Source organism: Penicillium angulare (assembly GCF_028827245.1).
Source record: "Penicillium angulare strain IBT 27051 chromosome Unknown utg000002l_segment0_segment0, whole genome shotgun sequence".
NCBI lineage: Eukaryota > Fungi > Ascomycota > Eurotiomycetes > Eurotiales > Aspergillaceae > Penicillium > Penicillium angulare.
The window spans coordinates 497,425-510,715 of NW_026623161.1; the positions used below are offsets into that span (position 1 = coordinate 497,425).

The 13,291-nt window shown below is 46.5% G+C and overlaps 7 protein-coding genes across 7 annotated transcripts; 4 read left to right on the forward strand and 3 right to left on the reverse strand.

Annotated features, from left to right (window-relative positions):
- Positions 1-181: 181 nt before the first annotated feature.
- Positions 182-515, forward strand: N7478_001645 (uncharacterized protein; the record flags this gene model as incomplete). The annotated part of the gene is made up of 2 exons (XM_056917860.1): positions 182-374; positions 415-515. 2 exons carry the CDS (start codon positions 182-184, stop codon positions 513-515), a joined length of 294 nt encoding a protein of 97 aa, XP_056783471.1.
- A 310-nt stretch (positions 516-825) lies between these two features.
- N7478_001646 (t-SNARE syntaxin) lies at positions 826-2,042 on the forward strand (the record flags this gene model as incomplete). Its single annotated transcript, XM_056917861.1, has 4 exons — positions 826-1,081; positions 1,150-1,331; positions 1,383-1,955; positions 2,010-2,042. 4 exons carry the CDS (start codon positions 826-828, stop codon positions 2,040-2,042), a joined length of 1,044 nt encoding a protein of 347 aa, XP_056783472.1.
- Positions 2,043-2,381: 339 nt separating this feature from the next.
- Positions 2,382-4,742, reverse strand: N7478_001647 (fungal specific transcription factor domain-containing protein; the record flags this gene model as incomplete). The annotated part of the gene is made up of 5 exons (XM_056917862.1): positions 2,382-2,883; positions 2,966-3,219; positions 3,275-3,694; positions 3,753-4,069; positions 4,121-4,742. The coding sequence occupies 5 exons, from the start codon at positions 4,740-4,742 to the stop codon at positions 2,382-2,384; spliced, it is 2,115 nt and encodes a 704-aa protein (XP_056783473.1).
- Positions 4,743-5,254: 512 nt separating this feature from the next.
- On the reverse strand, positions 5,255-6,461 carry N7478_001648 (F-box protein; the record flags this gene model as incomplete). Its single annotated transcript, XM_056917863.1, has 2 exons — positions 5,255-5,840; positions 5,893-6,461. The coding sequence occupies 2 exons, from the start codon at positions 6,459-6,461 to the stop codon at positions 5,255-5,257; spliced, it is 1,155 nt and encodes a 384-aa protein (XP_056783474.1).
- Positions 6,462-6,893: 432 nt separating this feature from the next.
- N7478_001649 (Zn(II)2Cys6 transcription factor) lies at positions 6,894-9,120 on the forward strand (the record flags this gene model as incomplete). Its single annotated transcript, XM_056917864.1, has 4 exons — positions 6,894-7,258; positions 7,309-7,336; positions 7,393-7,857; positions 7,906-9,120. 4 exons carry the CDS (start codon positions 6,894-6,896, stop codon positions 9,118-9,120), a joined length of 2,073 nt encoding a protein of 690 aa, XP_056783475.1.
- A 103-nt stretch (positions 9,121-9,223) lies between these two features.
- Positions 9,224-11,797, reverse strand: N7478_001650 (uncharacterized protein; the record flags this gene model as incomplete). The annotated part of the gene is made up of 2 exons (XM_056917865.1): positions 9,224-11,188; positions 11,243-11,797. The coding sequence occupies 2 exons, from the start codon at positions 11,795-11,797 to the stop codon at positions 9,224-9,226; spliced, it is 2,520 nt and encodes an 839-aa protein (XP_056783476.1).
- Positions 11,798-12,224: 427 nt separating this feature from the next.
- On the forward strand, positions 12,225-12,959 carry N7478_001651 (NAD(P)-dependent oxidoreductase; the record flags this gene model as incomplete). Its single annotated transcript, XM_056917866.1, has 1 exon — positions 12,225-12,959. The coding sequence occupies one exon, from the start codon at positions 12,225-12,227 to the stop codon at positions 12,957-12,959; it is 735 nt and encodes a 244-aa protein (XP_056783477.1).
- Between the last annotated feature and the right edge of the window lie 332 nt (positions 12,960-13,291).

Consider the following 13,291-nt stretch of genomic DNA (forward strand, 5'->3'; position numbering starts at 1 on the left):
ATAGTTGCTGCAAAGGTATCTGAACACACGAAGCCGTCGCGCGGGCGAGAGCGGACAGGTTGGGTATTTGAGGAAGGACGGGGGGTGGCGTGAGCGACGTTGCCAATGCGGGTGTCGATCAGATGGGCTAGTTGAGTATGGGGGGCGGAAACAAGATATTGTACAGTCCAGGGTGTCAGGAATGACGTGTATCCACAAGAAAGAAGAAGAAAAAGAAGTAAAGAAAGAATTAGCAGGGGAGAACCATGCAAAGACGAAGAACCAAGATTTTTACAAAAATGAGGGTGTACAAGAAGTCAAGAATGTTCCCCTGATTCGCATCCGGGGAAAGGCAAGTGGCATAGATCCAGCTGTTGAGGCGTCAAGGCGGTACGGTACGTAAGGCTCGTCTCATACTATGTAAAATTAGACCAGGGGCGGTGCACGATGATGTAAGCGGTGGCGCATGCATCACGTGGTTTAATCGCGATCGACGTGTTCCGTTTGGAATTGAGGATGTTAGATTGCGAACGTGAGATCCAGTTTCTCTGGGAAAAATAGTGAAGGCTGCGCCGTTAATTTCATTGTCCTATCTAACATTGTCTTTGATTCCGACTTCTGTTCCTCAAATTCCATCTTCGACTCCACATCGCTGCAAGCGGCCACAGACCCATCAACAACCCGCCTCGCCGCCCCTTATCGATTAAAGATTATTTGGTGGTGGATCACAGGCAGCAACTTTCGAAAGACCGATCGAAGCCTTTGAATACCGAACCCTTCAAATTAACGGGAGATACACCGGCTATTCCGACATAAGCGGCATTTGACACGTCGCATCACGACAAAATGGCCGGCCCCTCAATTCAAGATCGAACCAGCGAGTTCAGCTCTATCCTTGGCCAAGCCCAGAAACGTCTCGGCACGTCGAAAGTTGGATCGCAGCGACAGGCTTTGTTGACAGAGACCCAGAGACGACAGGCGAATGGATCACCATCAGGAGCGCAGGATGTGAAAGCTGGTCGCTCGGAGTTTGCGCGAAGGGCAAGAGACATTGGAAAGGGGATCACAGGAACAACAGCGAAGTTGCAGCGACTGGCAGAATGTGAGTGGGACCTTTTATTGAAGCAGACAGGCGACGGGAAATGGACTATGAACTAATTCGATCCGTAGTGGCGAAGCGAAAAACGCTCTTTGACGACCGACCCGTCGAGATCTCCGAGTTGACGTACGTAATTAAGCAAGACCTGGCAGCCCTGAATCAGTCAATTGCAGGCCTACAAGCCTTAACTCAGGCGCAACACCCGAAATCAAATCGATCAAAGACAGATCAGGAGGGCGAGCACAACGATAATGTGAGTGTTGGTTTCGGAGAATGTATTCGGGTTATTGCTAACGAGTCTTAGGTTGTTGTCATGCTCCAAGGAAAACTGGCAGACGTAGGATCTAGCTTTAAAGAAGTTTTGGAAGTACGGACGAAGAATATCCAAGCATCTCGCTCAAGAACCGAAAACTTTGTCTCTTCTGTATCGTCCAAGTCGCAGAACGCCCTCGAATCCCAACGCTCCGACTCACCTCTATACAACCCCTCGGGGAGACGTACCCCCCAGCCTGGATACCAAGGAAATTCATCTGATCTCCTGACCTTGGATCCCTCAAACCCTTCGCCATTGGGTCGCCCCTCTATGCAATCAGATCAACAACTATTGGTTATGGAAGAAGCCCAATCAAGCAATACCTACGTCCAAGCCCGTGGAGAAGCCATTGAGGCCATTGAACGTACAATCAGCGAATTGGGTGGCATTTTCGGCCAGCTGGCTCAAATGGTTAGCGAACAGTCTGAGATGATCCAGCGTATCGATGCCAATACAGAAGATGTTGTAGACAATGTGCAAGGTGCGCAACGAGAGCTGATGAAGTACTGGACACGAGTATCTGGAAACAGGTGGCTCATTGCTAAGATGTTTGGTGTTCTTATGGTATGTATTCCAGAATCACTCACTTTTCTTCGACAAAGCTAACTATCAACACAGATTTTCTTCCTTCTTTGGGTTCTGATTTCTTAATAGACGACCCTCTTTTTCATTTACATTTTGCCCTTCAGTACTGTATTATAATACTCGACCGCACGTTTAAACAGATTGCGGTCTCCATTCTGCATGCCCACCCTCATCCAGCAGTTTCTTTTGTTTTTGTCTTGCGACTAGATCCTGGATGCCTGCCATTCACTCTCTACCTATGTTTCCTTTGCTCCTCTTCCGGGACTGTGTCCTTATTAAGAGTCATCGAAGTAAATACATCATGTACTAATCCAATTAACACTCATGACCTTACCACTGCATTCATTTCTTTTAGATACATGTATTTACTTAGAAAGTATATGTTACATATCAAACGTGGCAGTCTCACGCGGCGTGAAATTGCGCCATTGCATCCCACAGCTCCGATTCTGCCCAACCCAGTGACGGCTGGTTATCAAATAGTTCCCACATAAGACTGTCATCCCATCCCTCCACAGATGGCACAGATGGTGGCACTCCCGAGATAGTACTATTGGTCCCCGGACTTGGCAGCGTCTTTAAAGGATGAGCATTACCCCGACCAAATGTTTCTGCAAAGGAATTACTCATCTGAGAGGGTATTCGTCCATCATTTAGATTATTTTGAATGCCAGGTATATGTTGATCAGCGTTCGAGGGACAGGGATTTTGTTTGATAAGCGGTGCGCACAGGTCCAAGAACTTGGAAAAGAGGCCATAGAGTTTGCCGATAGAGGCATTCGCCCTGGCGAACTGGTGTAGATCGCCCGTGATTTTTTTGATCATTTCGAAATCACGATGATCAGAAGTTGCGACGACATTACAGAATAGAACGAAGAACGGGGAAAGTGGGAAGAGCAGCATTGTCCTAGAGTAAATATGTGGATATTAGTCATGTCATCCAAACTTGGGGTGGTATGGTAGGTGAATAAAAGTAGCATGGAACTTACCATGTCAAAAAGTATGGATAGGAATCAACTGATGTTTCGTCGTCAGAAAAAGCCTCTTGCAAAGCTCGGAGCGTGGTCAAGGCTTTTCGAGCTGCATAAAGACAATCTTCACACACTAGGCGAGATTTCAGGACAGAAGACCGTGCTCGAATGAGTGTTGTTAAAGCAGAATAGTAGTTGAAATCCACTGATAACCATTCCCGGCGCAGCAATACCCATGAATCAGGGAACTCTATCTCTTGACGGCTTCGATACTGCAGATCGGTTAATAATGGATGTTGATATTTGCTTGAAGATGCGTGAGCTTACTATCTGTAGATCCGAGTAGACTTTCTGAGCGCGGAACACGAGATCTGAAAGAATGTTTGCTTTCTCCACATCGTTCATTTCTTTAGTATCCAGCAGGATTTTTAACAGGGTCCCCTTGACCTGTGCCAACTCAACAATGCCGATGATCATTGCGGTCGTGGGTAATTCCGGATCTCTATGGATAAGTTGTGCTGGTTCAACCTTGAGCTCTGGTAAAGATGGCGGTCGAAGGAGAAGTAGGCTGAGAGTTGAATCAAAATAATAGCATGTATAAACACATGCGTGAATCTCTTCTTCTTTTGCGTTCTGGGGTATAGTGTTTGTGATGCTGTGATAGTTCAAGGCGACGATGACTCTTGAAGCAAAAGCCGTGAACATCCAACAGCGAGACATGTTTCCCAAGTATTGCATGAGTCGTTTCTAGGTCAAATCAGCATACTGACCACGGATCATAGATCACTGGCAGGACTTCACATACCCCGGATAATAAAGCCTGCAGCAAAGTTAAACTCGGTGGAGCTGTTAAAGGAACAGAGTTAAGTTCATCCATTGCAGCTGCTTCGTATTGTCTTTTAAGTGTCTTGAAATGCATTTTCAAAGGATGGCTTGATATCATTGGAGCCAACTTGGAAATAGATGAAATAGCCTTTACCCATACCACGATTCGGTATAGCTGGAGAATCTGTTCATTCTCACTGTTTTCAAGAATTGCAAGACCCATTCGCTCTAGAGTTTTATCAGATATGTGATCTGGCCAGACGATTGTTCCCTGTGAATTGGTCTTCTTGTCGGGCCCTGCAGAGATTAGCTTTTTTCGGATTTTAAACTCAATAAAAGTAGACGAACCTGGTAACATCATGTAGAGCAACTCCGGTGTGAGTTGAGGAGGCGCTATATCCTCGACTTCTAATTTTTCTGTAGAACTAGGCTCATGACGATGGATTCCCGGGTTAGAAAGTTGGTTGACGAATCGTTGTGCCAGCTCCAGTGCTGTTCGTCTGTCTTTTGAAAGAGCTGGATTACATTGAAGCTCATGCTCAATATATTCTCTTGCTTCACTAGCATGTCGCGCTGAGCCTGGTGAATGTCGTTCGGCATGTATGTTTGATCCAATACCGTGCGATGCTGTGCGCTTCGACTCTAAATAACCAAAGGGGCTGGTGTCGCGGGCAGGATGACTAGAAGAATGTTTTCTTTTCAAGGAAGATTTTGAAGCATCTATGGACTTCCCTTGTGGAGACAAGGGCGTAACTTCATGCTTTTCATCATGCCCGACGGTTGAGGAAGGCGATGAGAATATAGAGGTATCTCCTTTAGATTTCTCCAGTTTCGCTAGCCTCTCTGACAAAGCATCCAACCTATCGGTTGTTAGAAATACTGCCAGGTTGAATTCAATGAGATACAAACCGAGAGACTCTTGGTCGATGCACTCTTGCCTGGCGAGCACGACCGCATTCAACTTGTGCATCGACGCAGTTCATACATGGATCTTGACGATCACATTTTACCTATGAATGGTTTTAAGTTAGGAAGCACGACGACAAAAGCCAGGGTAATGCCCCAAAGGATTAATTCCGACCTTTCGTGTATGACACAAGTCGCACTATCAAGATATTAGAGAAAGATCCTTGCCCCAGTTATACTTCGTGTAGAGAAAGGGGGACGAACTGCTGGCATTGAGGTCATCATTATTGAAATCGCGCCGAGATTGTTGATTAAAAATACAAACAGGTACCAGGTGTTGTATATGAGTTTAATCAACATATGAAAGAAAAGGAATACGGGTTGAAGTCGTGGACCGTGGAGATGAAGGCGCATCGGGGATCTCCGAAGATCCGAGTTCCGGCCAAATCAAGCCTGGTGCACGGCTTAGCCTAACTCATACCCACTCTAACTATATCCCCTATACAAAGAGAGCTTGAATTGACTGGGCTATAATTCTAGTGAAAGGTTCGTGTATAGTTCATTTTCATGAGAGATCTACTCTTCTATGTCACAATATTTGCAAGTTAGTGCTACTGATGAGCCATGAAGAACTGGAACAGGCTCCTCAGCTGTATGCGGGATGGCCCCTCGCCGGAACAACTCCTGGCGACAAGCCTCAAACCAGACTTTATCAAGACCTGGAGGTTCAGTGAATGTTTGGTTGGGGTCGTGGTTGGAAGCAGCCACATAGTGGCCCAAGTCTTCACGCATACGCCACATGAACTCCTTGCGATGAGACCAGCTTGTAGTGTGAGATGATGAATGTCCTTTCTCCTCATCTTTAGCAACAGAAACGAAAAATTGAAGAATGCGCTCGAGAGTTGATGTCATCAGAAGTAGACTGACCCAGCTTTCCGAAGTTGAACTAGGAAACTCGGGGTGCATTAGTCGTCGGACAGTTGAACAAAGAAGCTCTAGACAGTGTTGAGTCGATATAAGGATATGGGAACTCGTAAAAGGCACATCTTGAAGAATAGACTGCTGATCATCCGTCAATTTGAAGATATTTGCTAAGTGGATAGAGGAGTCCGAGTCCGAACCATCTACTACACAGGACTCCAGAAATAATATGGCATACGCCCTAGCTAAAGATTAGCACTTGACATAAATTAATAAACAAGAAGAATACATACATTGGGTAAAGCAGCCTCACATGAAGTGCTGCGACAGCTTTGCTGTAGACAACCTCCTTTTCTGTCTTTGAAGAAGTCCATAGTGGTTGCGCAATAGGGTCAGTATCCAGATGGTACCGAACTGCATGATCGGCCAAATGATACGAGAGTTGAATACACGTTGTCCAACATCGTTTGAGATCAACCAAGTACGCAAACGAGTAATCGGCATCAACATGTCCGTCGCCGACGGCATACTGAGGCGGGGGTGGCGGGAATAGTTCCGATATGAAGGTCAGATCATCACCCGGTGAGCGGTCGAAACAATCTGCAGGTTCTTGATCTCCTTTTCGTCGAAGATTGATAAAGGAATGTGATATTGCGATTTCGTTGTGGAAAACACGGCGATGCAGTAATCGGCATGTCAAAGCCAACGAGATAATATCATTTAGCTCACATAACGAGACTAATCTGACCAACACATGGTCGGGAAGCCGTTTCCATATGGACTCTTTTGGTTCAACGGAAAATGGGGCTCTTTTGCCCCGGCGAGAGAGGACTTTGCGGAATCTTTGAAATATTGGTGGCATGTTCTGATCATGACAGTGGGGTAGCTGTCATATAGTAGAGCATCGGATTGCCAGAATGCCTTCCTAGGCCTCTGGCATGAAAACTATACGAATTCAAGTCTTTATAGGATGTGAAAAGCCTCTCATGCAAGACCTGGGATAAAACATTTCAAAAACTTGAGCGGATAAAAGATTGAAGTCTGAAACGAGTCCCACTGGTGGGACAGTTCATGCCTGGGTTTTAGGGCATCAATATTATAAGTTAAGTTAGTTACACGTCAAAGCTCCACGTCCATAGCCCCCGTGTCATCATTCTCAATTTCCAGGGACCCACAGCAATGCAAGCCGGATGTTGATATATCCACACTCTCCCCATGGCTTGTGTATGAAAGGTTTATGAGATTTCCACAGTTCTAAAGTGAGAATTGAGGACACGAGCGCGTGTGGATACCCATGCCTGTCATGGAATCGCTATCAGATTCACCAAAGCCATACTCATGTGTAGTTTGCCACAAAAGAAAAGTGAAATGTGATCGCAAAGAGCCCTGCTCGAACTGTGCAAAAGCAGGTGTGGAGTGCATATATCGCCCTCCACCACCGCCACGCCGTCGCAAAAGGGAGCCCGACGCGAGCGGAGACGCCTCACAGGAACGCGAAAAGTCACTCCGATGCAAGAGCCCAGAGTCACCCCAAGGCGTACAAACTACAGCCACTAAAGACACATCTTCCAATGGGCACCTGCCAGGTACACCAGGGCCTAAGCAGGGTGGTTCGGGGAGGATGATCGTGAAAGAGGGAAATTCGGTCTATCTCGATAAGTAGGTGGCGTGTTGAATCCGACTTGCAATTCATATCTAATAGCTACTAGTACACTTTGGACAAGCGTCAGTCATGAGGTTTGTGTTAACATTCAAATGGTCTGACTTCTCCGTTTATTAACAGTCTAATATAGCTTGCAAATGCTACAGAAGTATTAGATGATGAGGCGGACAATCATAGTGATGCTTTATCGCAGGAGGATGAAACCGGAGAGGAATTGATGCTTATGAGGTCGGCTACCAAAGGAAGCCTCACAAATTTGCATCCGAATCCTTTGCACATATTCAAATTGTGGCAGACATTTCTTGAAAATGTCAACCCGCTCATCAAACTATTGCATACACCCACGCTACAACCTCAAATATTAGAGGCTGCAAGCGATCTCCCGAACGTGGGGAAAGAATTAGAGGCGTTGATGTTCACAGTTTATTGCATCGCTTTGGTATCGTTACAGCCTGGAGAAGTTGAGAAGTCCTTCGGAGAAAGCAGGAAGAAGCTTCTAGCCAGGTGTCGGCGAGGAGCCCAAATTGCCTTGAGTAATGCGTCGTTTCTTCGCACTTCAAATCTCATGGTTCTGCAAGCAGTCATACTATACATAGTGAGTGTGAATACCTAGTAACTCCAACCTGGTCTAACGAAACTCCAGCTGTCCATGCGTGCATTTTCAGATCCTCATACAATCTGGACTATGAGTGGTGTCGCCATGCGAATCGCCCAAAGAATAGGTATTCACCGAGATGGCTCCGGATACGGAGTCTCCGTATTTGAAGCTGAAATTCGACGGCGATTATGGTTTCAACTCGTGATTGTAGACTCTACGTCTGCGCAGTTCTGCGGGGTTGCTTCGAATCTATTACCTGCAACAACCGATACCCAGCCACCCCTCAATATCAACGATAGCGATCTAGATCCGCGCATGACAGAACCGCCCAGCGAGAAACAGGGCCCGACCGAAATGATGTTTTGTCTTACTCGCAGTGAGTACGGCAAGTGGCTCCGTCGTTGGAGTAAAAATGCAGGCCCCTCCCATTCCCCTTGGGGCTTCTTGTCCTCTCCATCATTGTCGCTCCAAGAAAAAGATCGCGCCATTGATGAGCTCGAAAGCGCAGTGGAACAGAATTTTCTGAAGCACTGCGATCGGTCAATCCCGTTGCATTTAGCGACAATAATGATGGGCCGATCGGTGATTCATTATACCAGGTTACTTGCCCATCATCCTCGACAGTATCAAGACAAGGGTTCTCGTATTTCACAGACTGAAAAGGACATCATTTTCGAAAATTGCTTCAAAATGACGGAATATGCAAATTATACTCAAATAAATCCTGATGTTCAGCGATTTTCATGGCACACGGTGCATCATATGCCCTGGGACGCTATGATCTTCATGTTATCCGAAATGCGCTTTCGGACTGACGCAGAAGAGAAGATACAAACCTGGGCAATAATTGGAAATATTTACTCTCGCCATGTTCGACAAAGGCGTAAGGGTATAAAACTGCCTCTTCATCGCGCCATAGAGAATCTCATGCTGAAGGCCTGGAAAGCGTATATCGAGGAGTGTAACCATTTGCAACGAACCCCTGCACCCTGTCCGACCGTCGTGGTAAATCTGCTTAGCAGTTCAAAAGTTGCCTCCGAGTCGCAGGGGACAGGTGATGATCTCAACTTAGCGTCGCAGGGATTTGTCCCCGAAAAACAACATGAACCAACTGCACAACTGGACGAGTCAAGCAGAGATTTTGACTTTCTGTTTTCCGAGCACAGCCCCATGGACTGGAATGAATGGGATGATCTCCTGAATAATTTTCAGGAATCTTTAATGGACGATACAGCCTTGATGGCGACCTCTACTTCTTGAGTTATCGCATGATTGACCCGCGCCCTGGACAGCCGAAGATGAATTTATGTCGTGATATTCATTTTGTATCGTGGTCAGAGTATTTGCGCCAGTAATGCACACATTAATCAGATGCTCCAGGTCCATTGGAAGCAAAGTTGGAATCCAACCCTTGAGCAGTCTCAACCCAATTGTACCAATCTATCCCACTTCCACTTTCATCGAGATCCATACTTATGTCAATTGAATCGATAGACGCGTCTGGCACCACATCATCTGCCCATAACCAAGGAATGATATTCGAATCAAAACCTTGATCCCACTGCTGCGGGTTGGTCGCGGAAGAAGCATGCTGTGTAGATGAAGCAATTGGCTCTGATATGTGTGAAGGAGCCGTGGAATCTGATTTCCAAAAGCTTTGCACGGGATTTGATATGGGTGCTGATTCTGGAGCGAGATGACTAGCATTGTGAGTAGCAGCAGGCGAACTTGATGAATGGGTGTCTGCTCCTTGTCTAGCCATTTGATCTGGCATTGCTATGACTTGCCGCCATTTTAATAAGAAAGAATCCGTTGAACTGTGCTCAGAAAGGCATAAGCCCGAGCTAGAGGGCTTCATCATCTCGTTATACTGATTTTCCAATAGTTTTGCGAACTCCTGATCGCCCCTTAGCCGCGTAAGCTCAGAATCGCGATGATGTTGGGCTTTAAGTCTCAATTTCCGCAACGGAAGCCATATGCGGAGGTGCTTGTTCATATGTGACTGATTTGGGATGAGCCAGACACTATGAAACGCCACCCATGCCCTCTCCATCATGGGTGACCATGGACGCCGAGACATTTCGAGGAGAAGGTACACAATTGCATGCCAGTGAGTGTAGGTTTGGAAAACCCATCGCCACTGTCGACAGGCCTGTTCGGAATTAAGAGCATGGTTATATTCGGCCACTTCGATTGCAGCAACGAGTAGTCTGTCCCTGATCTCCTGGGATACATCGTCGTTTGGAGAAGAGAACAGTACAGGCAAGAAAACAAGAAGAGTCATTTTACCCATGACTATTCGAGTTGCGACAGTGCTGGTCCAGTGCATTATGTTGGACTCGGTATTTTTGGAATATCGAAGAAAGCCATCCTGGAGACGGCGAAACATGTCATCTAGGAAGTGGCTTTGTTCTTCGAGATTTGCAGTTTTAGATATTCGAGTCACCATATGTTTAGAAATATCACAGATTTCGAGGTTTACCCTTGAAATGGACATATCGGTGAGGCTATCGTGCTCTGGGGGCATCTCCTTCGATTCGGGATTTATATCCGCGTCATTGATATTAAGAGGCATTTTGGTGTCGAAACTGCCTAATGTAATCGTGTAATCCGTTCCTTGATCTTCTGACGCTCTCACATCGATGAGACATAAGCTCCACCAAACTCTTCGTCGCATCTCAATCTCGAAAGGTGTAAGGTGCCCGAAATGAGATCCATCGCGCTGTAATCCAAGGGAAATCGCCATGCGTATGACAATACCGGTCATCATCCATACATATCTCGGACTATCATGCCGTCGAACAAGGAAAAGAAAGATCGCAAGGGCTTGTACCAGCACTAAGTCTGGTGTGTTCAGGAAGTCAGCCTTGGCCAGAGCATGCTCTAGGCCGAGACGATACTTGAGATTCAGATCTGACTTGGCGACCCCGAAATTGAGCGTGATATCGTCTTCTTCCATGGACGTCACGGCGGCATAGTATATGGAGAACATCAAGGCTTCATTAGACGGGGTGAGTTTCGACACATCACCACGCAGATTGTGCATCATTTTGTTGATAGTAGGGATGTGAACAACCTGTGCAAGGATGTTGACATTTTCGGAAAAGACATTAATAAGAAAAGGAATTTGTGAAGGCAGTGGGTGGTATTCTTGCAGACTCGGAGAGGAGGAATTAAGATTGTGTCGAAACAGGAATGCATGTCGGTCTGACGGTGACCGTCCCAGCTCTTGTGTAGATGGCGTCTTGGAGTAAATCATCTCTTCGTCATCTGAAGACCCATCATTTCCAACGGCGATATTAGATGTTTCTGCTTTCAAGTCGTCAAGCTAAACAAAAAGGATAAGCAGGTCATTCAGTTGCGTGGATTGCTAATAACGCACCTCATCATTAACCCACGACCAAAAGCCACTACCAACATAGCGACTCTTCGAAGCATCATTCAATACTAGCCTCCCAAACTTAGTATTTTGTATGCTGCCCGATCCTGCAGAGTGCATATTGCCCTGATAACCACCATCATGATCATGAGTGGAGCTCCCAGGAGAATGTGACGAACCAGCAGCAGATCTAGTCGCTGCATGAGCCTGCTCCAATTGACCCGTCAAGTCCTTCACAAGGCCCTCTAAATGATGAAGTCTCTCCATAACTTCCCCGGTGACCGGGCGTTCAAGACGTCGCGCCCATCTCGGCGGCCGATCTGCAGACGGATAGATGCAGGCGATATTCGCACGACGACAATTTGAGCATGGCGACAATTTATCGCATCTGACTTTTCGGCTCCGACATATCACGCAGCTGCGCGATTTCACTGCGCGGTCGGGCGCGCCTGCATGTGCTTTATTCTGGCTGCTCGGGGAGCTCGCGCGTTTCTCGGCCTCTGAGACCGAAGTGTGCGAACCTCGCCCAGTTGCTGACTCACGCGGCATCTGCGACATTTTGAACTCACAATGCCACGATTTCCATTTGAAAACTCAACGGCAAAATTATTTACGCATATCGCGCCGTTATTCCCTTCATAGTGGCTCTGTTCATTTGAAGCGTGCGGAATGATGCGGTCGCAACATCTCTTGCCATAAGCAGCCTCACACCCAATAGGGGGAATAGTGGGACCCTCGGACCAGCGAACAAGGTTTCCGAGTGGAGAGTCTTATTGGGCGCGAGAAAAGAGCGAGGCCATCTCTCAAATGCTGATAAAGGTCATCTTACTCGGATACTATTCGGGGCTGCTCTGTGTTAATTTCCACGTATAAAAAGTATCGCCCGGACCAGAAGAATGTTTCTATCCACAAGCTTCAGATTCACCACCACATCTAAACATCTAATATCTACTTTATCGACCCCACGGATCTCAACTTGAACATAATGAGCTCCAACATCAAGACAGTTGCTTTTCTCGGAGGCACCGTTGGCTGCGGTCTCTCTGCACTAAGACATACACTGGCTGCTGGCCATCAATGTATTGCTCTCTGTCGCACCCCGTCAAAGCTTGCAGCTCTCATCCCCCTTGAATCAACACCGAACCTCAAAATCGTTGAAGGCAACGCACATGACATCACCGCCGTTACAAAATGTCTTCAAGCTGACGACAAAGGCAACAAGATGGTTGACATGATAGTTTCAACGATCGGCAGCCGACCTAAAGCCAGTTTAACCCCCGAGGACCCAGAATGCTGCAGAAAAGGCGCTGCAGTTTTAGTCGAGGCTATAAAAATCCTCCGGGATGCCGGGGCCACTGGAAATCCCCATATTGTCGCCTTCAGCACTACTGGCCTCTCCAAGTTTGGCCGTGACTACCCTCTGGTGCTGCACCCAGTCTATGGGTGGCTTCTCAAAGCTGCGCATGAAGACAAAGAGCTTATGGAGCAGCGGTTTATTGAAAGTGGTCAGCCGTTTACTATCGTGCGGGCTAGTCTACTGAACGATGGAGCTACTAAGAAGACGGTTCGAGTGGGTGTTGAGGATCCTAAAACTGGACGAGAGTCTCTGAATATTGGGTACTTTATCTCCAGAGAAGATGCTGGGAAATGGACCGCGGAAAATCTTGTCTTCAAGGAGGATACGAAGTACTTGAACAAGATTACAATGATCACTACTTGATTTTCACATTGTGAGATTCAATGGTGATTTACGAGCTGTCACCATTTTATGAAAATAGTCCAATATCCAATGTTGTTAGTCTTCTGCCATGTACAAGAGCGGTTTTGTTTCTAGTTAGTATTTAGTTCTTTGTTCCAATTGTCAATTTCAGCAGTTACATGGGAAATAATACCTACTAGATTTTCAATTTTGTACGAAATTTCAAGGCCTTCAATAAATTATTGTTGATTTCATTTGTATGTAGCCTTTTTGCTAGTATAGTTAGATTTAACAATTAATGCCCCAGGCAGAAACATAACCAAATAAGGCAACGATCTGATCACGCTCAACTT